This window comes from Salminus brasiliensis, chromosome 10 (assembly GCF_030463535.1).
Source record: "Salminus brasiliensis chromosome 10, fSalBra1.hap2, whole genome shotgun sequence".
In the NCBI taxonomy this organism is placed as follows: domain Eukaryota; kingdom Metazoa; phylum Chordata; class Actinopteri; order Characiformes; family Bryconidae; genus Salminus; species Salminus brasiliensis.
Genome location: NC_132887.1, coordinates 12,658,462 through 12,682,253, shown reverse-complemented (window position 1 = coordinate 12,682,253; position 23,792 = coordinate 12,658,462). Strand labels below are relative to the sequence as shown.

Sequence of the window (23,792 nt, the reverse complement as noted above, 5' to 3'; positions counted from 1 at the left end):
GTTTGACTTACCACCCCGTCACGCTAACTTGTTTTGTTTTATTAAAACACCATTGTTATGTCTTTGGAGCAGTTCTGATGTTCTTTGACATTTCATGTTTGACAGGATTTGTGAACCTCAACCCAACCACCCAGTCATGCACAATAGATAGGAACAACTATTCTTTATTAGCGTATTTTTTGTAACACATAGAAAAGTATATATTTAACTATTTGGCATATGTGCTCAACACATACCACCCTGGCACATGTTATTGTGAATGGAGTGAAAAGTGTGAAAAGGATAATATTCATAAGGATTTTATATATGAGGTGAGAAAAGACATGTTTTTGCAGTATGACCATATGTTTCATTTTGTGGACTGTGGATGAAGAAGTGCTCTTGGTGAAAATGTAGAAAATTGCAACATGGAAATGGCACCCGTGATGTAGAATGACTCAAGTGGTTTATTTCTGTAGAGGTTTTCCTAAAACCCTTCCTTCCTTATGTTTTTAGCTTCCCAGGAAGGCCTGGAGGAGATCAGTTCCTGTTAATTAGGTCGCAGATTGCTTGTTTTAAAGGCCACCAATGTTTGGAGAGGTGGGATGCTCCGCTGCCTGCCTGTGGGGGGCGCTGTTTCCAGCCTGTATGGGAGCAGTGCGCATACACACAACAGTCCCACATGGACACTTTCCCTCGGAGGCAGCGGCGCAGCGGGTCAGTGGTTTTCACCAACACTACTTGTTCTGGACACACTTATGCGTTACTCTTTTGCCAGGGTGCGCGGTTACGCACGCCTGCTGATTGCCGGGAACTCGATAACGCCTTAATGGGGAATGTCAGCCAATTCTAAGCTGCTGTTCCTACTGGCTGAAGCTGTGAATGGAAACTAAAGTTGCACGTGAGCTGCATGGTTTTTGTTTTGTATGGTCAGTAGTATGATAACTAAAGAATGAACTTACTGAAGTGGACCAGGATAGACTGCACCCTATGTGTTGTATGGTATTTTATGCCTATGTGTAGGAACTTTACGGAGCATGCGCAGTGAGCTGCAGTTGGTATTGCCTAGGGCTGCATGTGTTTATGAAGTTCTGTCCATGCAGAGGGAGACTGGCTAAAAGAGAAGGAAGCTGCCATCACGTTCCTTTCACAGTGTCTAATGACAGTGCTGGCAGTTCTGTGTCTGTGTGAGGGATTTTAACAGAGGTCTGACTTAGAAGATCAAGCTTAGTCCTTTAAAAAGCTCCTCATCCATTTATAGGTTTTTCTCTGCAGCTTTCTGGCTGTCTGAGGCCTTCTAACTGAATTCTGCAGTGCAGCTCCAGCCATCACTCAGAGAGGAACCCCTGATATGCAAATGTTTCCTGCACTGTTATCAGAAGAGGCAGAGCATTCAGGCCTCTGTAGCGCTGCGCTGTGTTCCCTTGCTGATTCGACTTCTCATTTTCTTTAGTAGTATGTTTCTGATTGTCAGAGGAACAGCTGATTATGTTAGTGTAGAAATGCTGTAGACAGAGAGTCAGTTTGAGGGGGGATGACAAAAGGCATCCCCTTGTAAAGCTGCCATGCCCTCTTTGAATATGATCACTCTAGATGTCAGTTATGGATGTTTTTATTCCATTTCTAGAATCAAAACTAATTGTATAGGTTGTTAAAAAGGGGGGATAAAGATTATTTACCTTATTGAGCTTATTTCTGGAATAATAGATAAAGAAAGAATAAGTTAAAGAAGTGTTGTAATATATTTTTACAAGAATTTCTAAGAAATATTATATTTACATTTTAAATATTTCAACATATGTTTGCTGTGAAATGAATTTTATTAGGCCATATATATATATATATATATATATATATATGAATATATACATATACATTTTTGACATATTGGGAATTAGGATGTTTTTATATGTGTCAGAATTTCATATAACATTAGAACTGGGCAATATGGTGATATTTTATCGTATTGTGATACATTTTGTAATCGTGATACACAGTATGCTTTTCTAAGCATATCGAGGGTATTGGTCACTGTAATTAGATGAACTGCAGATGTTGAAGAAAAATCACTGGACTCAGTTCAGGAGAGTATCTGAATAATAGTGTTTAAGAAGCTGTTGCTACTGATTCATTTAGTCTGTGATTACATGTATTGTGATAAATATTGTGTATTGTAAAAATATTGTGATATAGTTTTCTTACCATATCGCACAGCACTATATAACATATTGACTTTCAGTTGCAAACAATATTTTCAGACAAAAAAATAATACATTTTGAATATTTTTTTCAGACGATACACTATTAAGCTACAATTTATGCCTGCAGTCGATAACTGTCCCCCGACGCTTCTGACCGTCCCCCTAGAAATCGTTAGACCACTGGCTGTAAACCAGGGGTGCTGGATGCCTGCCACCTTGCAGAGTTTAGCTTAATCTAACTCACCTAAAGCATGTAATGAATGCATGAAGGCCTTCAGTAGCACTGAAATATGTAAAAGGAAGGTGTGTTGGATCTGAACTCTCCAGGGTGGTAGATCTTCAGGACCAGGAATGGGCACCCCTGCTGTAGAGGAAGAGCACATTGTTCACATTTTATTAAAATAGTTCTGTGGTCAGTCATTGATTAGCTTGTGCTAACAAGATAAACTAATGACACGCATATAAATAGTGTAATAAGTTCAGCACTGTGGGCGTTAATGCTCTGAAATCTGATAAACGTCTGTAGTCACTATTGACTTTGTAGCAGCCTCTCACCTTCGAGCACTCCACCCAGTCTGGGAAGGACCCTGATTGTGTATGTTCTGCTGCTATTGAAGCTAAAGCTGTGGTAAAGCAGGTGACCCGCGTGACTGTAAGAGGTTACTGTAAGTGAGAGCTAGAAGCAAGTCTGCTGCAGGTTTATCCTGTGATTTTTATTTATTTATTTATTTATTTTTCCTGTGGAGCTCCTCAAGAGCAAGCCATGGCTGCTGGGTCATCATGCATTATTGAGAGCTTAATTCAGTATCTTTGAGGGCTTGAATAACAGGCATGAGTGAACAGCATACTTCATGTTACATTTGGATCAGCTTGGCTCTCTAATGCTATACGGTTTGATGGTTGTGACAGGTTGAAGTGTTTGTAATTGACCCTGGTTGGCCTGTTCTGTTGGATAAGGCATTCTGTTGCCTCTAAATGACCACAAACACAGAGCCTGTGCAGACGTCTTGCCTTAGGCTGCAAGAATTTTGGTTTTCTAATGGTATTTCTTGGGGCTTAGCCAATAACAGCAAGATATACAAGCTCCAGCTTTATCAGTTCTGGTCCTTTCGACTTAACGTAAATGTGTCTGGAAAGCTTTTTGTGTTGGACGTATCGTTAATGTGGGGTACAAAAGACTTCATGAGCTTCATGAGGGCCTGTATTACAGAAATGTGCATATTTAACACAACGTTATGTAGGAATTGGACCTTAAAATAACAGCTTTAAAGCATGTTGATGGTACACTGGTTTAATAGGGAGAACAGTATCTCTGTCGTTGCCATTCCTGGCCAGAACACTGCTAGTACACTATGTAACTTGCACAAAACCTCTTGTTGGAACTGTGTAGGCTCATGTATGCTCAGTGTTAAATATGGACAGAGCCGCCTGTCCGTGCACTGCGTTCATTTCGTTCATATTTGTGCATGTTTAGCCTTATCACTTAAAATTGTGGGGGGGCCGTGTAACTGATAGTTCAAGCAAAACACATCTACTGCTGTATGGACACGACAACGAAGAAACTCTGGCAGAAAAGAAACATATAGGGTAACGTTTTTATACAGTTTACAGCCGTTTGCGCCATAAAAAATACAATACAAGAAAAATGTATGAATAAAGCATGGGAACTGTTTGGCAAGTGTTTTTCCAACCCCCACCCCCTGAAAAAAAGTGATAGTGAGTTTACTATATTGTGACCCACCAAGATCGTATACTATTACTGTACTATTGGTCCTGGTATAGAACTGAAATATCTGAAAATAAATAGTAAAGGTAATTTCGCCTGAAATCTAAAGAATTTCTGGATCCAAGAAAAAGACTCACATTATTAATAATACAACCTCAGTGAAAAATATTTTTGGCCATATGTATTTGCTAGAAAACAATCTGTCATCATCTGGCCAGCCTGTAACTTCATGTGACATCTACCATAAAGGCCTTTATACGCAATACCCAAGGGAGAGCTACTAGGATTAAACCACAATAACTCATGCAGGGCACATGTGTGCTCTCTGAGATGAGAGGCCGTGTCACTCACACACACACACACACAAACACACACAGGCACACACTTATACAACTGCACATAGTGTACACACAACTGCAATCAGCTCAAACCAACAGCACATTTTATAACCCAATTTATAGAGGCATTAAAAACATCTGCGTTTCATAGGTTCATCCTAGCCTCAGTGATTGTTCTAAAGAACCATTGGGTTTGTTGAGTTTCAGTGAAATCCAGTCAGATCATTCCAAGCAAAGTAGAACTGAATCACTGTTAAGCCAAAAGTTCACACGCCTACTCTATTGACCCGATTCTAATTAGAATTGGGCAACCTCTAAAGAGATCCAAGTTTGAGATGTTCAGTACATTAGAAAATCAATAGTAAATAAATAGACAGAAGACAAGCTTTTTGGACACATTTAGAACCAGTCAAGCCAACTGACTATTGCGGCACCTCCCATTAGTTGCATTTATGGATGCTTGTCTGGGTTTGTATTTTTTATATGAACTTAAATTTGTGTTTGCTCAGTTATTTCTTTGTTGTAACAATGCGTCTTGGCTTCTAAGCCTGTTAATTTCCCTTTTACATGGTACCACATTTGTAAGGAACATGCATTTGTGGGATGAGCAGTAGAGCTGAGTATGTGGGTTGCGGCCATGAAAAAATTGCCAAATCTCCTCTGCCAGTGCCAAACAGCTTATTGTGCTGTTGCTATTGACACTTGTTTTGAGCTTCTGGTACCCCCAGGTGTGAGCATGGGCCCTGCTACAGTAGGTGTCCAAGAATCGACATGCCACGTTTGACTTGATCTGGATTGGGTGTTTGCGATAGGGCAACTTCAAGCTGGTGCTCCGCAAAACCAAGTTGCGTCATTATTTGGAATGAGCTCTAGTACCATCTCCAAAATGAAGGCCAAGTTCCATATAACGGGGGATGTCAGAGACAGAGCGCGAAGTGGGTGTCCCAAGATGATTGTTTCCTCACCTTGTCGGCACTTAGGAACCGTAGGCTGTCTTCTACAGATGCGCAGTCAAGGTTTGCAGGACGATATGGCTGACGGATCTCTGCCCAAACAATCTGGAACAGACTGGATGCAGCCAATCTCGGGTCTCATCGGGCTGCCCGGAGACCTGCCTTGACCCCCCTTCACTGTCAGGTCCGTTTGTGCTGGTGTCAGCTACGCATGCACTGGAACCTGAAGATGTGGAGGAACGTCCAGATTCTGCTTACTGCAGCTGGATCGTAGGGTCAAAGTGTGGAGAAGACGAGGATAACGCTATGCTGATTGCTGCTCCAATAGAGTAACATGTTTTGGTGGAGGCAGTGTGATGGTGTGGGGCAGCATCTCCCTCACTGGAAAAATGAGGCTTGTCATCATTGGAGGCTCAATCTCAATGCAGAGAGAGATCAAGATAAAATTCTGCAACCTGTAGCAATCCCATATCTCCACACTCTGAGACCAAACTCTACCCTCCAAGATGACATGAGATGTTTATTAGAGACTGCCTCCAGAATTTGGGAGTGGAGAGGATGGAACGGCCTGCCAGCAATCCTGACCTCAAACCCCATTGAACACTTGTGAGATCACCTTGGGCGTACTGTTCGTACCAGAGTGAGCAACACAACCACAATGGCTGACTTGCGACAAATGCTGGTTGACGAAAGGGATGCCATCCCACAGCAGTGTGTGACCAGGCTGGTTACTAACATGAGGAGGAGGTGCCAGGGCTGTTGTGGCTGTGTATGCTTCTTCCACACGCTACTGAGGCTACCTGTTTGTTAAATGAATAAACTGTTAAACTGCCAAATATGTCTCGTTTCATCAAACTTCAATCATCCAGTCCACCAAACAACAAACGAGTCAATGGCAGCCAATTTTTCTTTGGCGTAACCCACAAACTCAGCTCTGCTGCTCATCCACAAATGCATGTTCCTTACAAATGTACCCATTTAAAAAAGGAATTTCCAACGATTTATTGCCAAAAAGCATTGTTACAACAAAAAAATAATCTACCAAACAAATTTCCTTACTTTTTGTGGTACGTTTCTACATTTCTTTGTGGTTTTTTTGTGTTTCAGTTACTGTCTGCCATCATTACTGTCTCTTTCTTGTAGGTTAAATGGCGAAAGCGTACGAGTTTAATTGGCAGCGGCCAGTGCCTTACTGTATGCAGGAGGGAACATATTTTGATAGATTTGATGAGGTAAGGAGATCCTCTACTTTCTCTTATGTTTCTGTAGATTTGTTCATTTACAACTATATATTTAGCTGCATGTTGTTGGTTTATACATGTCTAGGGGCAGTGGTGGCTCAGCGGTTTGAGCTCCGGGCTATTAATGTCAGGGTTGTGGGTTCGATACCCAAGCTTGGCAAGCTGCCACTGTTGGGCCCTTGAGCAAGATCCTTCGCTCTCTCTGCTCTCCGGGCGCTGCAGCGGTGGCTGCCCACTACTCTGGGCATGTGTGCTCGCTGTCACTGTGTGTGTTTTATCACTAGTGTGTATGTGTGTGTGTGTGTTGACTGCATGGATGGGTTAAAGGTGGAGTCCAGATTCCATCTGTGTACAACACTAATGGTGAATATGGTTGTCTTGTCTTGTCTTGTCATATCTTACCCTACATGCTTGGAAGGCCTTCAGGTTTTCATGGGTGTCCTCATTTTTTTCACATGACTGTAAGTCACTCTGAATAAGAGTGTCATCCAAATGCCATAAATGTAAGTGTAAGTAAATTCTGCTGAGATTAGATTGAGTTATTAAGCCACAGGAATGTATAGAACGACAGCTTTGATTTACTGTGTTTTGTTTGGGATATTTACACCATATGCTATGACTCGTTGCATTTGGTCCGAAGCAGTAATTCCAGGGATTCTGCATCTTTAAAAGTCGTCAGTTTCTGGGGACATCTGTGTTCTCAAAAGCCTCTTGAGAATTCCTGGTCAGGCCATGGAAGTTTATCTTGGACTGGACTTTTTTTGGAAGGCTGTATTCTCACGTAGGATGTGTGAGTGACCGGGCTCAAGCTGTCAAAGTATGGATTTCCCATGGGCTTTACAGATCGCTCTGGGAGTTCTCCATCTCCGTTCATGTACAAAAGGAAGTTTAGTCGTGTTTGTTTGGTTAGTGAATCTCCTCTGAAAATCCATTGTGTGCCTTTCATGAATTATACAGAACTCTAAAGCCGGCATTAGTTGCGATGGATCTTAATATGTTGATGTTTATCATATGGCATATTTTACTGTGTTTATTTTTTCCCAAAACAAAACAGCCTTATCAACGAAGTTCAGTAGAACATAAATAAAAAGGGCCATGTTCAAGTTTTATTTAAGACACTTCTATAAAGAAGAAAGTTTCCACAGTATCTCACTGAATGTCCCAAAATAGTTTTACTAAAAGAAAGGCCAGGGACTGCACATTACTGGGGCAGTACAAATTCCAGTTAGCTGACACAAATTACCAACTTAGCTTCTAGATACCTTATGCATGCTGGCATTCACATTACTGTTACTACAGATAATGTATAAAAAGTGGTGTTCATGTTACAACTGCCCAAAACAGTTAAATTAGTAATTAGATAATTACATGACTTTGGTGATTATTTTGAGTGGCTTAAGCAGGTAAATGTATAGGCATGTAAACCAGGCTTTGTTCTTACTGTTAGAGAGAGCTATTAAAGAATTTAAACTTTGCATAATCATATCTGCAGGTATCGACTCATTTATTTTGATGCGATTTAGCCTAGTTTTGATGCCACATTGAGATGTGAAAAGAGTGAACTAATCAATATGCCAACTCATTTAGAACCTGAGTAATTGAGTAATTAATATGACTCAAGTAATCAAGACACCCCTAATTTACATGTGTAGTGTTCATTTGGCATGCAGTGACATGCTAAACTTTGGTCAACCCATGGTCAAATGTTTTTATAGACGGTGTTAACAGATAACCTGTCGGGGGCTTAAAAAGACGATATGTGACTTTTATAAATAACAGTCAGCAACCATGGGCTCCTTTATGTAGCTGCCTAGCATACCAAAGTGTTTTCAGGTAGCTGTTTCTCCAGTTTGTAAAATCCCCCAAATAAGAATTGAGAGACACACAGCTCACAACAAAAACTGTACACAAGCTCTGATACTGTAAAAGGGGGCGGTAAGAAGTACTGAACTTATATATTTTTTTTTATTGTTTATTGATTAAATTTTACCCCTAATTCTCCCAGTTTGGTACTGTTTGGTAAGCTCCCCCTAGCACTAGCAATGTTCCCGTCACTACAGGTGAGCACAAGCACATGTCTCCTCCGATACATGCAAAGTCAGCCACCGTCTCCTTTCTAACTGCTGCAGATGCAGCATCGTCGGGTAACTGAGCAGCTAACAGACACCTGTGCTGGCAACGGACACCTGTGCTGGCCAATGTCGCATTTGGAGTGAAGAGAGGAGAGCGTGCCATCCACCCACCTGGCAAGAGCATGGCCAAAAGTGCTCTCTCGGACTCTGGCTGCTGCTGGCAATTCCACATGGCATGGGATTTTGCTCCTGACCCTCAGGCATGGTCACTCTGAGCCCCCTGACCAAAACTTTGCATGCCACTGTAATGGAAGGCCTATGGATTTACTGGTGCTTGTTTTGTGGCATAACAAATAGGACTCCTCTAATTCTTGCTTTTTTGTTAAAGTGAACCATTGCTTTAAAATTTTACTGTATTAAATTGTTTCAGTTGTTGATATTGGAATTTTAGCAGAGTTGGACACTTAATGTTTAGCGTATTTCTCCACTCCTCTAGGACCCGTTTGCCTTTGAACCGAACTGCTTTTTCAGAGTGGATGTCTTTGGCTTCTTCATCACGTGGAAGAGTGAAGGGAAGGTATGATTATTCCCATGAGACAAATACAGTAAAGCTATCGATGTCATATAGTCACTTCAATGGATTACAGAGTCAATTTGTGTGTTAACTCCCTGCCTGTGTTCACACTGTGATGGTGATGACTCAGCTTTTGTGTGTGAGGATTTGTCACTGATGCTGTGTTCATGTTTTAATCCTTCATACTATAGGAAGGTCAGGTTCTGGAGTGCTCTTTGATCAACAGCATACGAAGCACAACCGTGCCTAAGGTAAAGTCATTAACATGTGCCACACTGTTCTGCTCTTAACTTACGGGAAAATTGTGAATTGGATCTCATGCATAAAGATTAGCTCCAAAGAAAAGTTCAAACATTTTTCGGGCCTGTGATAAGAGAGAGGCTTCGCAGTGTTATTTTGTTTGGTTTGTGTTATGCTATGGCCCAGAGTGTGGGAATCATTGTCCTTTCATTGCATCCATGACCTAGCCTGCAGCACACACTTCAGTGTGTGTGCGCTCTGCAGTAATGTGTGTGTGTGTGTGTGTTATATTTTCAGCTTTCTGCTTCATATCCCTGCAGGATCCAAAGATTCTTTCAGCTCTGGAGGCCACAGGAAAAACTGAGAGTGACTTGGAGGGCAGGATCATCTGCATTTGCAGCGGTGCTGACCTGGTCAACCTCAGCTTCATGTACATTGTAGCCCAGGACATTAGCATTGCAAAGGTAACCCTCCAGAGTTAATCCATTTCTCTTCTTTTTGTTCTCGACAATATGCATATCACAAAACCCCAAACCATCAGTAAACTTTCAGTTTTAGCTTTTGAGATCAAGATCAAAGAGCACCTATGCTGTCACCTTGCTAGGTAATCCATATACACCGTTTTAAAAGACACTGATGTTCTAGCCCTTCCTCACAAGAGCTATATAATTGCCTGGAGGCTGTATACACTTATGTTGAACCAGCAAGTAGCTACGATGCTAAGCCTTTGACGCAGCTTGTCTCCCCGCATTGTTTTGTCTGGAGCACATGCTCAATTCATCATTATGTTTCCAAGGAGGGGAGAGTGCTTGTCTCAAGTACATTTGAAGACCTCACACTTAAGCACACTTTAGAAGAGGCATCATCTGTCTCCTGGAATGTTCGGTAAAAATAGCTCCCTCATAAAACTGTTATGCAGAGTGATGGAAAATCAGGGGGAAAAAACAAAGCCCAGCCTAGTTGTTTATAGCATAATTTATTACATATCAAAAAGAGTCCATCAATTATTCAAGCCTTTAAATCTGAAATCTTCTTATAAAACTGGAAAAAAGATCTGACAGAAGACCCAAATAGAGCAGTTTTTCTGTGTGGAAAATGATCTGTTTTCAATTTGAGCTAAAAATCAGAAATATATATAAATGTATATATGTATGTATTTGAAATTACTTATTCATACACTGTATGTCCAACTTGCACCCATTGCTGACACCTTGTCTGTGGGGCAGTGGGGCAGTGGAGCTCAGCGGTTAGAACTATGGGCTATTGATGACAGGGTTGTGGGGTCGATACCCGGGTTGGCAAGCTGCCACTTTTGGGCCCTTGAGCAAGGCCCTTCACCCTCTCTGCTCCTTGAGTGCCGCAGCAATAGATGCCCATCGCTCGGGGAATGTGTGCTCACTGTCACTGTGTGGGTTTGATCACTAGCATGTATGTGAATGTGTTTACTGCACGAATGGGATAATTTGTGTCGATTTGTGTCCGACACAAATGGTAAAATGGTCTTGTCTTGTCTAAAATATGATTGTCTTGTCTAGTCCCTAGTATTGTCAATACAATAGGACATGATAAATGTAAACCTATTGCCACCATGCCTAATGCCTCTAGACCCTCTAGTGAAACTGTATTCTCTGGAATGATGATGCTTTATTTAGTACTTTTGGGATGAGTTGGAGAGTTGGGAATCCGGTGTGGCAGAAGAAGGTTACTGCAACAAAATTAGGATAACGAATTTAAAAGAAAAAAAAAAAGAAGGAACAACGAATAAGCAGGTGTCCCAATACCTTTGTCCATATCTCCATGTATTTGTGTTGTATATACTGTATGACCTCAGAGAGAATTGTGCTTGCTGCTGAAGCATTCTCTGGGCACTTTAATTTTACCCATACATTTCCACTCTGCCTCTGTTTGCAGCAATGGACTGACAGCTTGCGGTCATTGATTCACAACAGCCGGGCAAACAGTGTGTGCCCAATGACCTGTCTAAGGAAGCAGTGAGTGCCAGACCGCCATTAGCAAACACATCCAAGCAATAAGACACTGAAGTCATTTTGGAAAAGAAATGTACTGTATGCTGACTAATTTGTGAGTCTTTAAAGCATCCAAGGTCATGGTTGTGCCCTCAGCCGTGGATCAAACATTGTTTCTCCATCTGATTATGACTATGGCTAATTATGCTGATGCATGTCTGTCTATGCAGATCACACAACTTTCTGTCTTGTTAGTTAATGACTTTTTTGTCTTGCACTGTAGTTGGATGAGGCTGTCGTTTTTGACCAATGTGAGTGGAAAGATCCCAGTGAGAAGGTACACTTAGCCACCTGACCAGAAAGGTTTTTTGTAAAGTGAACATTGCCTTATACCTCATGATCAGGCCAGTAGTTGGGATTCCACAAATCCTTTTTTTGTATTAGCAGTTAATTCTTCTTCTTTTGCAGCATTACGAGAACCTTTGCTTCAGGAAAGACAGAGAAGGTGATATTCCAAGCTTTAAAAGATCTTGGCCTTCCGAGTGGAAAGGTAAGGAGAGACAGGGATGAACCGATCCACAAAGCTCAGTTTGATACAATATGATTTAAATGATGCACAAATTAGCAGTGCTTGAATTAGTGTCTTTTATTAATATGTTATTTTTTTTCACAGTGTAAACAAATGCATGTGTATACATACCATCGCTGTCATGCAAAAAACTAATGTCTAATACATTGTATTAAAAGGTCATTATAAATGGACCAATAGTAATGCTCCATAATTACTTGGAATATACTCTTTTTACATTGACTATCATTGAAAGTTAAAACTGTTTCTCTGAAAAGTTTCCTATTTGGAGATACAAGGTTTTTGCTTGACAGCAGCAATAAGTGCATTTGTATTAGGAGGGTAATGATTCACAAAATCTATAATTTGGTTTCAATACAATTCAACTCCATTCAGTTTTTTTAGGATATAGCAAAACAAAGTACCTGCTGTTTAATATTAATATAGTTTGTAGTGACAGAAATATAGAAACACAATAGTTGAGATTTTAGAAAAGAACAGTGGACTTTTAGCTGATACATTTAGTAGCATATAGATACTAAGCCAAGCCTCAAGTTAACACACTAGCCCCAATACTATCAAGTTAAAGTTCACATCCTCTACAGAGAACACTTCTGCAAATTGTTATGCCCAGTTATTAATAGTTTGCATAATTTATCATATTGGAATAAGAATAATCCATGATATATGATGTCAAAGGGTTTATTTTTTCCCTGTTATGTTCATTTTAGCAAGTAATTATAATAAAAATTATGTCCACTTAGATAATTAACCACAAATACAGTTTGGAGACCAAACCTTTGTATATTTAACCAATTTCTACCTATTTCTTTTCTACATGCAGAATGATGAACTCGAGCCTGAAGCTTTCACTTTTGAGAAATTCTACTCTCTTACTCAGAAGATCTGCCCCAGAGCTGATATCGAGGTGTTGTTTAAGACACTGTGAGTAGACCTACATGTCACATTCTCAGTGAAGGTTTCTGTATTGATCAACCAGTAGGATATCCAAAAGATTTATTGTAAAACCCTTCATTTACACATGGTCTGAGGTGTGCCTGGCTATAAGAGTTTGAATATTAACCTGTCCTCCTCGCTAAATAGCTGAAATGAAGATTTATGGAAAGTTTACTGTACCTTTTTAAACTTCTAGACATGCATTGTATGTATGTTCCAGTGTGCAATGGCTTAATCTTTTCTATCTGATATTTTTTCAGCTGTGGAGAAAAAAGCGATTATCTAAACATAGAGCAGTTAGTCAGCTTTTTGAATGAAGTAAGAGATTTTCACTCATTAACTCGCTCCTGTTCCAACTTAACTTCCTGTTTTCTCAAGTTGCATAAGTCGTACTTCACCCAGCTTGCTTCCCTCCCTTTGAGAACTCCTCTGAAACTTAGCGAAATGCAACTATGTCCTTTCTCTCCTGCCACAAGCCTGCCCTTCTGCTGATTTAAGCAATTTTTCCACCCTCTCTCCTAAATGCAGCTTCATTAAGTATTCTAGTTCTCACATACAGAGCATAACATTTATCTCACCAGTTATCTCCAGAACATTGCATACTTATTGAGATCATTACGAAGCTTACAGTTCTTTATATCAGTTAATGTGATATTGCTAATTTTTGCAGTGGAGCACTACGTCAAATTTAGCTCTCATAATTCCAGCATTTCATTTTTGTTTAGTGTGCTCTGTGGTAATGCTCTGTTAGTGTGGCTTTCTTGCATGTTTGATGTGGTTTCACTGTAAATTGGCATCACTATACAGATTTTCAACCAGACGCCCTGTAGCTGCTGCCGTAGAAAATCTTGTTTTGTTGATGTTAAAATTGCTGTTTCCACACAGAACCAGCGGGATCCCCGCCTTAATGAGATTCTTTTCCCATTTTATGACTCCAAACGCGCGAGGCAAATCATAGAAACCTACGAGACTGATGAGAAGCTTCAAAAGAAAGGTAAAATGCACTAGAAAGCCTCGTCCGTAAACACATTCATGTTTACATGCGTGTCGGAATCAATTTGTAGTGTTGATGTGCCCACATTTTGATCACTGAGTTCCATCTAGTGGTGGAAAGTAATCATGTGTCCAGTGAGAGTTAATACGCACAAGCACTTGATGAATGGTAGACTGCTCTTGACCTTTCTTTAGTTCATCCAGAGCATGCGAGGATCTCATTACGGCTGTTTGTGGGACGTATAAATAACAGGCTGGTTTTCAGGGCTGATGTCGTGTGATGGATTTTGCCGCTACCTGATGTCTGATGAGAACGCTCCAGTGTTTTTAGACCGGCTGGAGCTCTATCAGGAAATGGACCAGCCACTCGCCCATTACTTCATCAGCTCTTCTCACAACACGTACCTGACGGGCAGGCAGTTTGGAGGGAGGTCCTCAGTGGAGATGTACCGGCAGGTGCTGCTGTCTGGCTGCAGGTGCTTTCAGTTGAAGTAGTCCTACAGGACTTGATTTCTACTCTCAGATATTGACAATTGCAAATATCATACACTCATACACACACACCCGTATTAAGAACATGAAAGATATGTTTTGATTTCACTTCATTTTCCTGGCAAAAATAATAGACCTTTTTCTATAGGGGAATTGCTCAAATTTGTTTAGATGCAAACAATGTAATTTAGACTGATTGCTCAGTTTCTTTATAGTGGTAGTGATGGGAACCACACAGGTCACGTGGCTAAAACGCACACACACAGCCATTTTATTTACTGTCCAAAATAACCAGTTAACCTACTTGTGTTTGTATAAAATGTTTATAATGATAAAATAAAAAGGTTGTGTTTGGGTACTATTTTGGAAGAAGTTTAAAATCTTTTTTGGCCCATTAAAAGTTTGCAGGCCAAAACCACCTGTGGTTCCCATCACTACCAAGAACACTGTAAGCCTTTCTAACATGGCCAATTATCCATCAGACCACCACCTTTAAGCTTATATATAATAATTTTATCTATATATAATGTGTATGAATATTTTTTTATTTATTACTAAAAATAGTAATGCATTTATTTACATTCTAAATGACTAAAAACTTTAATTAATATTTTGTGAAAAAAAACATCTTTAAATTAATTAGAATTGAGGAATGAATGATGGGAGATTGGTATTATTTAGCTTTGTTTGAGCAGCATACAGAGAGAGGAATTGTTTTAAACAGAAGGTCAGAATGTTATTTAATATATTAAAAAGAATCCAATTAAATAGGAAGTTGAGTGTGGGAATAACGTGTCTTTTTTTATGCTGTAATTACTTGAAAGCTTTATATCTAAGTCATGCACATATTAGCAGACCTTATTATATTTGTCACAACTAAAGAACATTTTAGAACTGGGAAATAAATATTTATATACACTAAATGAACAAAAGTATTCGGACACCTGCTCATGTATGATTTCTTCCAAAATCAAGGGTAGTAACTGGAGTTACTGTCTCTACTGTCCAGGAAAGACTTTCTGCTAGATTTTGGAGCTTGCTGATTTTATTGTATTCAGCAACAAGAGCATTAGTGAGGTCAGGATGTTGGACAGTCGCCTCCCCACCTCACTCCAACTCCCCAACTCTTCCCAAAAGCACTGGATGGAGCACCATAATTCCAGAGATCACATTTCCACTGCTCCACAGCTCGATACTGGGGGCTTTACACCTCTCTTGTCTGTCATGTAATGGTGCCAATGGGTTCATGTTTATCTGCCCTAGAGAGGTCTTCTCTATAGGGACTAGACAAGCTGTGCGTGTGGGTGCATTTGCACATCTGTATCAGCAATGGGTGCAACTTAAAGTAGTCGAATACGTTCATTAGAAGGTGTGTCCACAAACATTTGGAAGTTTAGTGTATATTGACAAACGTGGGATGTGGTATAATTTGGAGAATTAAGCTTGTAAATTAAGCGGATTTCAATTGTTAAACCAATGTCCATGCTAAACTGTAAAGCAGCTGTTTTGATTGCAGGTGTGTGGAGCTAGACTGCTGGGACGGAAAGGGAGAGGATCAAGAGCCTATTATCACTCATGGCAAGGCCATGTGCACAGATGTGCTTTTCAAGGTGAACAGCCTCTCCAAATGCATCCCACACAACTTAAGGGATACTCATGATAGTGAAGTGTTCACCTAAGATCTAGCAACATAGTTTCTTTAATCTTGCAAGGCTTAGCCACAATGAAATTGATCAATGCTGTGTAGTTCAAAGCCTGTAATTCCAGGTAAATGGGAATTTAATGGCATAATTAATGACTTTTTCAGGATGTCATTCAGGCCATCAAAGAAACGGCATTTGTGTCCTCTGAGTACCCTGTGATTCTGTCCTTCGAGAACCATTGCTCGTACGTATGCTCATTGTCAAACAAGACTACTTAGCACTTCATTTCTTAATTAACAGATGTAAAAGTAATGCGTTCAGCGCATCCTTCACAGCACAGGCTCATCAAATAGTAAGGTTACATTTTCAGGGCCGGTATATCTACTTTATCCAAGCCCTCCTTTTATATTCTTGCCACACTTTAGTTTGCAGTAAATATTAAGAGAAACACGCAGACCATTAAACTCACATTGTCCCCATTCTTCTTCCATGTTCCACAGGAGACATCAACAGTATAAGCTGGCCAGATACTGTGAGGACATTTTTGGAGATATGCTTCTCAGGCAGCCGTTAGATGATTTCCCAGTATGTGTTTTACTTTTGATCGAATGGACGGTTTGTCCTTCATTAAGTATAATGGCATTCTTGCAGGAGACAGGTTCTTACACACATCTTACACTTTCATTCTTTTTCTTGCATCTTAGATGGAGCCTGGGCAACCTCTGCCTTCACCGAATGACCTTAAAGGAAAAATCCTCATTAAGAACAGAAGATTAAAACCTGAAGTAGAAAAAAGTATGCTTTATTTTGCCTGTTGAGATGAATAACAAAAACAGGAGAGCTGGAGAATTGGTTTAATGCTCAGCCAACGTCTGTTGTGTTTTTTATTTTTTTATATTTTTATAACACTTTATATTATTTAATGTTCTTTTCAGTGGAACTTTGATTGAAATCATTACAATGATAAAATTAAGCAGAATTAGCCTTTTCTGTTTGTTTCTGTTTGTTTGGTAGAGCAACTGGAGCACTTCAGGAATCATATGGAAGCTGGCGAAGTGAACATGTCAACCAACATGTCTGAAGATGAAAATGAGGAGGATGCAGGCTCTGGTGGGACAGTGGTGGTCCTCTAGTCGTTAAAATGCACTGCACACTCTTTAATTATAAAGCACACTTGGTCATCCCAAGATGCTGTAAGACCATTAGCTAAATGCAGTTGAATATAATGGTATTCGTGCCGCATGCTGAGTCACTTTGAACGAAGTTTTCAGAACAGATGATTGTACTGCAGAGTGAAAATGAATAATGAGTACCTAGTGGATTGATGTCTTCATCTTATGGAGGAAATATTTCCGTTGTCCTTTTATGCTTGTGTGTGTGTGTGTGTGTGTGTGTGTGTGTGTGTGTGTGTGTGTCTAGCAGATCTTGTGGATGAAGCTCACCCAGAGCGGATATGCGGGAGCCTTGTCATCGGCCAGACAAATAATAGTGAAGAAAATGTGCTTGCAGCCAGAAAGGTGGTTCCATACGTATCTTGTCTTTCTTTTTTAGCTATTTATTTGCTGTATAATGGGCTTGAATGCACTTAACTACACAGTATTAAATCATGCATAGCTTTTCAGTCTCTGAGCACGTTATTAGGGACATACACTGAGTATTGCAGTTATGTAATCAGACACTTGTGTGGCAGCAGTGCAGTGTATAAAATCATGCGGGTAGGGGCCAGCAGCTTCAGGTAATGTTCACATTAACCGACAGTGATTTTGATAGTTTTTGCTGCCAGATGGGTAGATGAGCTTCAGTTCTCAGTAACTCAGATAAACACTCTGTACATTTGTATTGAGCACAAAAAGCATTGTACCTTGATGCAGCTGAGCTGAGCATCGGCTGAAGACCAGAAAGTCAGCCAGGACCAGAAAGCTGAGGCTGCAGTGGGCACAGGCTCACCAAGCCTTTACAGTTGAAATTTGGAAAACTATAGCCTGGTCTGAGAAATCCATGGGCCCAATTTGTCCATGCTGGTTGTGTTGGTGTAACGGTGTGGGGAATGTTTTCTCACATACAGTGGAGCCGCTAATACCAACCAATCATTGATTAAATTCCACATCATATTTGAATACTGTTGTTAACCATGTTCATCCCTTCATGACCACTATTTATCCATCTTCTAATGGCAACTTCCAGCATAAGCAAAGCAAACGTCTCAAACTGGTTTCATGAACATGACAAAAAGTTCTGCGCCTTCCCAGTCAGCGGGTGGTCCTCTTTGGTGTGGTCCTGAAAAATCTGCATGACATGATTATATCAACATTAGAGACATTATAAGTAAAGAGGCAAGCCAGTGGTTGAAATATGAATGGGTCCTGCCCTTAAGCAAAAAGCTGATCAATTTGCTTGCCCTCGCCCTGCAGTAGCCAGAACTAGCCTCAAGAAAAATTTCTTTATTTATTTATTTATTTATTTTTTTGCATTATTGAGCCGAACAAATTATCCATTAGGGTTGTGGTTTAGATTGTATCACTTTTTCAAGTATTTTGGAGAGATGGAGATAAAAGGCTGGTCTCGTATGACTGGAAATAACTGCCCAGCGGTGTTGCAAAGATGGCCACCGAGACTTCAGGGGTCAACATGGACCAGAATCTCAAAGGAATGTTTCCAACACCTTGTAGAACCCATACCATGAAGAACTGGGGCTGTTTTGAGAGCAAAGGGTGGCCCTACTCAGTATTGGTTTAGTGCTCCTTAAAAAGTGCTTGGCAATTGTCTTCTTTTTTAAAAAAGAAAACACAGATGAACTAGCAAATCTAGGAGAATTACAAATATGACCAAAGTAATTGTACTTTTTATGAGTAACTATGACAGCCCCCTAATAGTGCAAAGGTTTAGTGATGATGATGAAATTCTCCCTAAAGCTTGATTTGAGATTGACAGCTGTCGGTTCTCATGATCACAGTCAGTCATCTTGACTTTAAAATGTCAGAATTGTCTGTACTTTTCATTCAGTTGAAGCGGGAAGTCTGGATCAAATTGCATTTCTGTCTTATAATAATGGCACGTATAACTGTTTTTTTTTTTTTTTTTTTTTTTTGAAGGTGAACGTCAAAGATGACGTTGCAGTATTAGAAGGATTAGCACAAACACCCCTGGAAGCCTCATGTCAGGAAAATGGAAAGAAGGTGCATTTTGATTTCCTTTTCTTTTCATTGAAGTTTCTTTGGAGGTTCTTTGAGGATCTGGAGACCCATCACTCTTGGATTCTTACATTTAGTACTTCATTAATGCCTTTCACCGCTAAACCTGAATCTCTCTCACTTACACAGGCTGGTGAGCCGAGTGTGACCGATGAGCAAGCTCTGATTCAGTCCTATACATACGTCGCAGCCACCACTAACATTCACCCATACCTGTCCAGTATCATCAACTATGCTCAGGCTGTGAAGTTCCCAGGTTTTGAGGAGGCTGAAGGCAAGTCGTCTCATGTTGCTTATCATAAGTATTTAGTAGTTTCATGTCAATGTGCTCTTTCAGTGTACAGTTCATAAATAGTGACACTGTGTATTTTCTTATTTCCTCTTCTTTTTTTAATGCAGAGAAAAACATTCACCACAACATGTCTTCCTTTAATGAGTCTGTGGGCTTGGGCTACTTGAGGACCAATGCCATTGAATTCGTCAAGTATCCTTTTTGCTGTGAACGGAGCTTGCCTAGAGAAATACGAGTTTCGGTGTAACAGATTATGGAAATAAGGGTTTCACCTGAATCATTAAAAACGTTGTTACATCTTAAGGCAGAAGCAGTTGGCCTAATTTTCCTAAAATGCCTTAGATAATCCCCCTCTTGCATGGATATTGAACTTTTCCAACTCATGGAGAGGAAGTGTTTATCACCAAGATGGTTTTGTTTTGACCCACTTTTGTGAGTTTTTTTTTCTTTCAGCAACTGCGCTATCCTGTACGCTACAGTACATTTAATATCCCTTCCTCATATCAAGTATTTCCCCATGCTGCACTCTTTGTTTTCTGACTACACAGGCAGATTGTAGGTCTTTTTGGAATTGCTAGCACACCTTCTCCGCTCATTCCAGCAGGAAGTCCTACTGTTCTACCGTTGTTGCCGTGGGCAGCCTCATAAGCTCAGCTGGCTAGCACTCTGCTAACAAGCCTTGGTTTCCCCACTCATGCTAGATGCCTCTAAAGATACTCGCAGTGCACGCTGTGGGGAGCAAGAAGCACTTGACTGCTCGTTCTGTCACTTGTGGTTGTTTTTGTTCAGTTGTCAAGCATTTTTAGACACGGCGTCTGCTGCGTATTTCGCTAGCCACTGACGTAGTAGCTAAGTGTTAACATTCCCGAACTTTCTATAGGCTCATTCGATAAACATCCACAAAGTGGCAGGCAGGTAGTTGAGGAGAACAGACCATAAAAGGCATTAGAAAAGACCAAATTTGTGTGAGCCTTGCTGGACACATCTTTTATGCTTTGTACTACAGCGGGCCTTGCATGCTTCCGCTGCCAGCACTATGCTAGCCTCCATCAGCCAAGCAGGTGGCGTGACAAGGTTGAATTCCTCAGAGCTACCCTGTGCGCCAACACACAGAGGACCCTGTAGGAAGAGTAATCTGTCACTGCACCCAAGCAGGCAGAGTCTCTAAGACTGACTGGCATTGCAACCCACTGTTGGTTTGTTTCGACAGAGTGGCTTGAGGCCGTGCTTTTGTCCGAACGGTGCCTCTCACGCTGGATTGTAGAAGTTATTTAGTTGGCATACAGCTCTAAGGGCTTAGCGGCTCCTTTGTAGGTTATTGCCTGCTCTGCCTGCTCTCTAATGGATATTTTTATGGAAACCCCTTAGAGGTCAGAGACTACTTGGACTTCTCTTAATGACGTTCCACAGTGTACATGTTCCAGTGCTATCTCTATTGCACAGCATGCTGCAAGTTCTGGTTCGGTTGAGTCATCTAGGGGGTTTCATTTCCAGGGTTGTCCTTTGTTATATTAGTCGGTTGTCTTAAAGACTGTTGTTCTGTTCGGATTCTTGTAAGCTGACCGTTTGCTTTATGTGTCATTTTATAATGCGTAATGTGGCAAACTTATCTGAGGTAACGGGGTCAACTTGCATACAGTCCAATGTCAAAAAGTTTGGACCAGTTTTTAGTAGAAAGTGATAGGTTACTTGCGTAACCCCGGTTCTCTGATGTGGGGTCTCCAGCAGCGAGAGAGAAGGGATGGTAGTGGTGAATCATATGCCACAGCAGTGGGCACACATGCAAGCTCATGCAGGTGCTATCACTGCTGTGACTGGTCTTTAAAGTAGCTGCCAGACATGGTGCCATAGGTACTTCTATGGTTGGTCACATAGGTCGTTGTTCCCCATAGTAAGATACAAAACAAATTACGAAATAAAACAAACATTTCGCACATTATGCACCATTATTAAATATCGGCAGAAAGAAATGTTAAATACATTGTGTTGTGTATTGTGTAAATACATATGTTGTGTATCCACTACAAAAAGAGAGAGGGCATATTGCAGAGACGTGTTTTAGGCTAAGCTTTGGATTCTGCATTTTCGAATGTCGAAAGCAATCTTTGAAAAGCTGTGTGTCATAATCAGACTATCGGTACGGCCAGTCATTTTCAAAATTGGATTGAAAAGTCCCTACTGAGCCCACTTCTTTTGAAAAGAGACATAAAATTGTAAGTTTGTGTAATGCTCCATGTTTGATCCAGCTAGGTTTGGTTACCCCTTCTAATGGATGCATTCAGCTACTTCAAGTTGCACCCATTGCTGACATAGATGTGCAAACACACACACACAGCTTGTCTAGTCCCTGTAGAGAAGTATTGCCATATTTCCAATAGAATAGGACACTCTGGAGCAGTTCCATAGGTACCATACCTAATGCCAGGTGTGGGCTAGAGGGGTATAAAGACCCCCAGCATTGAGCTGTGGAGCAGTGGAACTGGTGTTCTCTGGAATGATGGTTGGTGCTCCATCCAATACTTTCGAGATAAGTTGGGGATGAGGTGAGGTGGCGGTCATCCAACATCCCAACCTCACTAATGTTCTTGTCGCTGAATGCAATCAAACCCTCACAGCAATGGTCCAAAATCTAGTAGAACGCTTTCCCTGGACAGTAGAGACAATGAATAAGCATCAATAACAACAAATACTGGGTTTGGGCGAGTACCTCTTTAAGAACAGAGGGAGGTATTGTGAGGATCGGATGTGAGATTGGGTAGATGCACACAGTGAAGGGGTCATTCAATGTTTTATATAACGGCCTGTTGTTCCGTCTAAATCATTGCAGCTAAAACATCTGCATGGATGCTGCCTAGGCCAGGATGTCTGAATGCTGGTGCTAAATTAGTTGTTTGGTTGTTGCACTTTCTTAGCTTCAGATGTGCTGTGCAAAATAATTACCTGTCTAGAGGAGATAGAGCAAGGTCGGCATCACTCCTCATGCCCTTCAGCTCCCTCGGCTCTTATCAGGGCTGGAAGTCACATCAATATCCACTCATTGCTCTAGATGGCTCATTTTCTTTTCTTGGTTTGTTTTGGTGGTGTTGGGCATCCTAGGTTGTGGAGGAATTGGCAATAAATGTGTCATTTTCTCTGTTGTTATTTTTACAAGAAGAACCCACCTTCTTCAGTGAGTCTGATCAGAACTCATATTTGTAGCATGCTAGCTCAGTAGGCTAAGCTACGGCTCCCCACTGTGTGTGGAAGTGCAAGAAGATTGACAGACGAGTAGATATGCCTGTCCTGATTTTGTTGATCGCTTCATTTGGTTTGTTTTTTTCCCTCCTGTTAACAGAGCTTGGGGCAGCCACAGAGGCCAGCTTTGTTTGTCTCTGTGCATATTTCCTGGCAGCTGCCAGAATGTGAAGAGAATTTGTAAAGTATTGCAACAAGTGTTTTGACTGAAAAAGACCACTTCCCATCCTTTAACCCCTATATATATATATATATATATACACACACACACACACACACACACAGTCATATCAGACCACCTCATATCATCACCTACCTCATAGTGGGAATAACCACATTTGGCTCGGATGGCACTAGCGAGACTCTGTGGCATGGACTGTTTTAGGTGATGGAGAGTTTTTATTATAGAACTGGTCCACAGTGGCACGTCAGTTGCTCTGTACTACTTGATCATCTGTTGATTCTGTGTAAGAAGTCTATTCTCTGTACACCTTCACTACGGCGGCTTTAGATCACCCATGAAGTTAGCGGTTTCTGAGATGCTACCACCCTTCGCCCACTGATTTGCTGCATGTATAAATAAACGAGCACACCAGTCAGTTGTAGCAGAGTGCAAAACAATTATCATGGTTGCAATTTGACTAATGTCCAAATGGCCATGAGAATGGCATGCTGGGCTAGGTGTGGTAACATCTCAGAAACCATTACCTTGGTGGGTTGTTCTAGAGCCACCATATTGAAGGTGCACCAAAAATAGATGGTGGTTTCTAGTATTAGGTAGCTAATCAAAGTATTCTGATATGACTCTATATGTATATACACAAACGTTTTGAGACACCTGATCATGAATTGTTTCTTCTAAAATCAAGGGTATTAAAAAGAGTTTATCTTGCTTTTGTTTGAGTCTCTACTGTCCCAGGAAGGCTTTCTACTACATGTTTGAGCATTGCTGTGAGGATTTGATTGCATTTAGTGACCAGCGTTGTTGAGGTCAGGATGTTAGATGCTCACCACCCCACCTTATCCCAACCACCCAATTTATCCCTAAGTATTGGATGGCGCACCATCCTTCATTCCAGAGAACACAGTTCCACAGGTCCACAGGCCCAATGCTGTGGGTCTTTATACCCC

General features: G+C 40.9%; 1 protein-coding gene across 7 annotated transcripts in view; it reads left to right on the top strand.

Moving 5' to 3' along the window:
- The first annotated feature begins 655 nt into the window (after window positions 1–655).
- plcb4a (phospholipase C, beta 4a) overlaps window positions 656–23,792 on the top strand; it is a 40,191-nt gene continuing 17,054 nt past the window's right edge. For 3 of the 7 annotated variants that reach the window (XM_072689257.1, XM_072689262.1, XM_072689263.1), the window contains exons 1-21: window positions 811–880; window positions 6,341–6,429; window positions 9,007–9,087; window positions 9,276–9,335; window positions 9,645–9,788; window positions 11,236–11,315; window positions 11,575–11,628; window positions 11,760–11,841; window positions 12,704–12,804; window positions 13,077–13,134; window positions 13,702–13,810; window positions 14,075–14,285; window positions 15,818–15,911; window positions 16,109–16,188; window positions 16,445–16,529; window positions 16,649–16,739; window positions 16,959–17,054; window positions 17,364–17,461; window positions 19,037–19,120; window positions 19,265–19,409; window positions 19,535–19,619. In XM_072689257.1, coding sequence (XP_072545358.1) covers window positions 6,346–6,429; window positions 9,007–9,087; window positions 9,276–9,335; window positions 9,645–9,788; window positions 11,236–11,315; window positions 11,575–11,628; window positions 11,760–11,841; window positions 12,704–12,804; window positions 13,077–13,134; window positions 13,702–13,810; window positions 14,075–14,285; window positions 15,818–15,911; window positions 16,109–16,188; window positions 16,445–16,529; window positions 16,649–16,739; window positions 16,959–17,054; window positions 17,364–17,461; window positions 19,037–19,120; window positions 19,265–19,409; window positions 19,535–19,619 — 1,922 coding nt within the window. In that variant the 5' untranslated portion in view covers window positions 811–880; window positions 6,341–6,345. Of the gene's footprint in view, window positions 697–810; window positions 881–3,699; window positions 3,768–6,215; window positions 6,265–6,340; window positions 6,430–9,006; window positions 9,088–9,275; window positions 9,336–9,644; window positions 9,789–11,235; window positions 11,316–11,574; window positions 11,629–11,759; window positions 11,842–12,703; window positions 12,805–13,076; window positions 13,135–13,701; window positions 13,811–14,074; window positions 14,286–15,817; window positions 15,912–16,108; window positions 16,189–16,444; window positions 16,530–16,648; window positions 16,740–16,958; window positions 17,055–17,363; window positions 17,462–19,036; window positions 19,121–19,264; window positions 19,410–19,534; window positions 19,620–23,792 lie in introns of those variants that run through there. The other 4 variants (XM_072689258.1, XM_072689261.1, XM_072689259.1 and 1 more) reach the window with 4 other exon arrangements.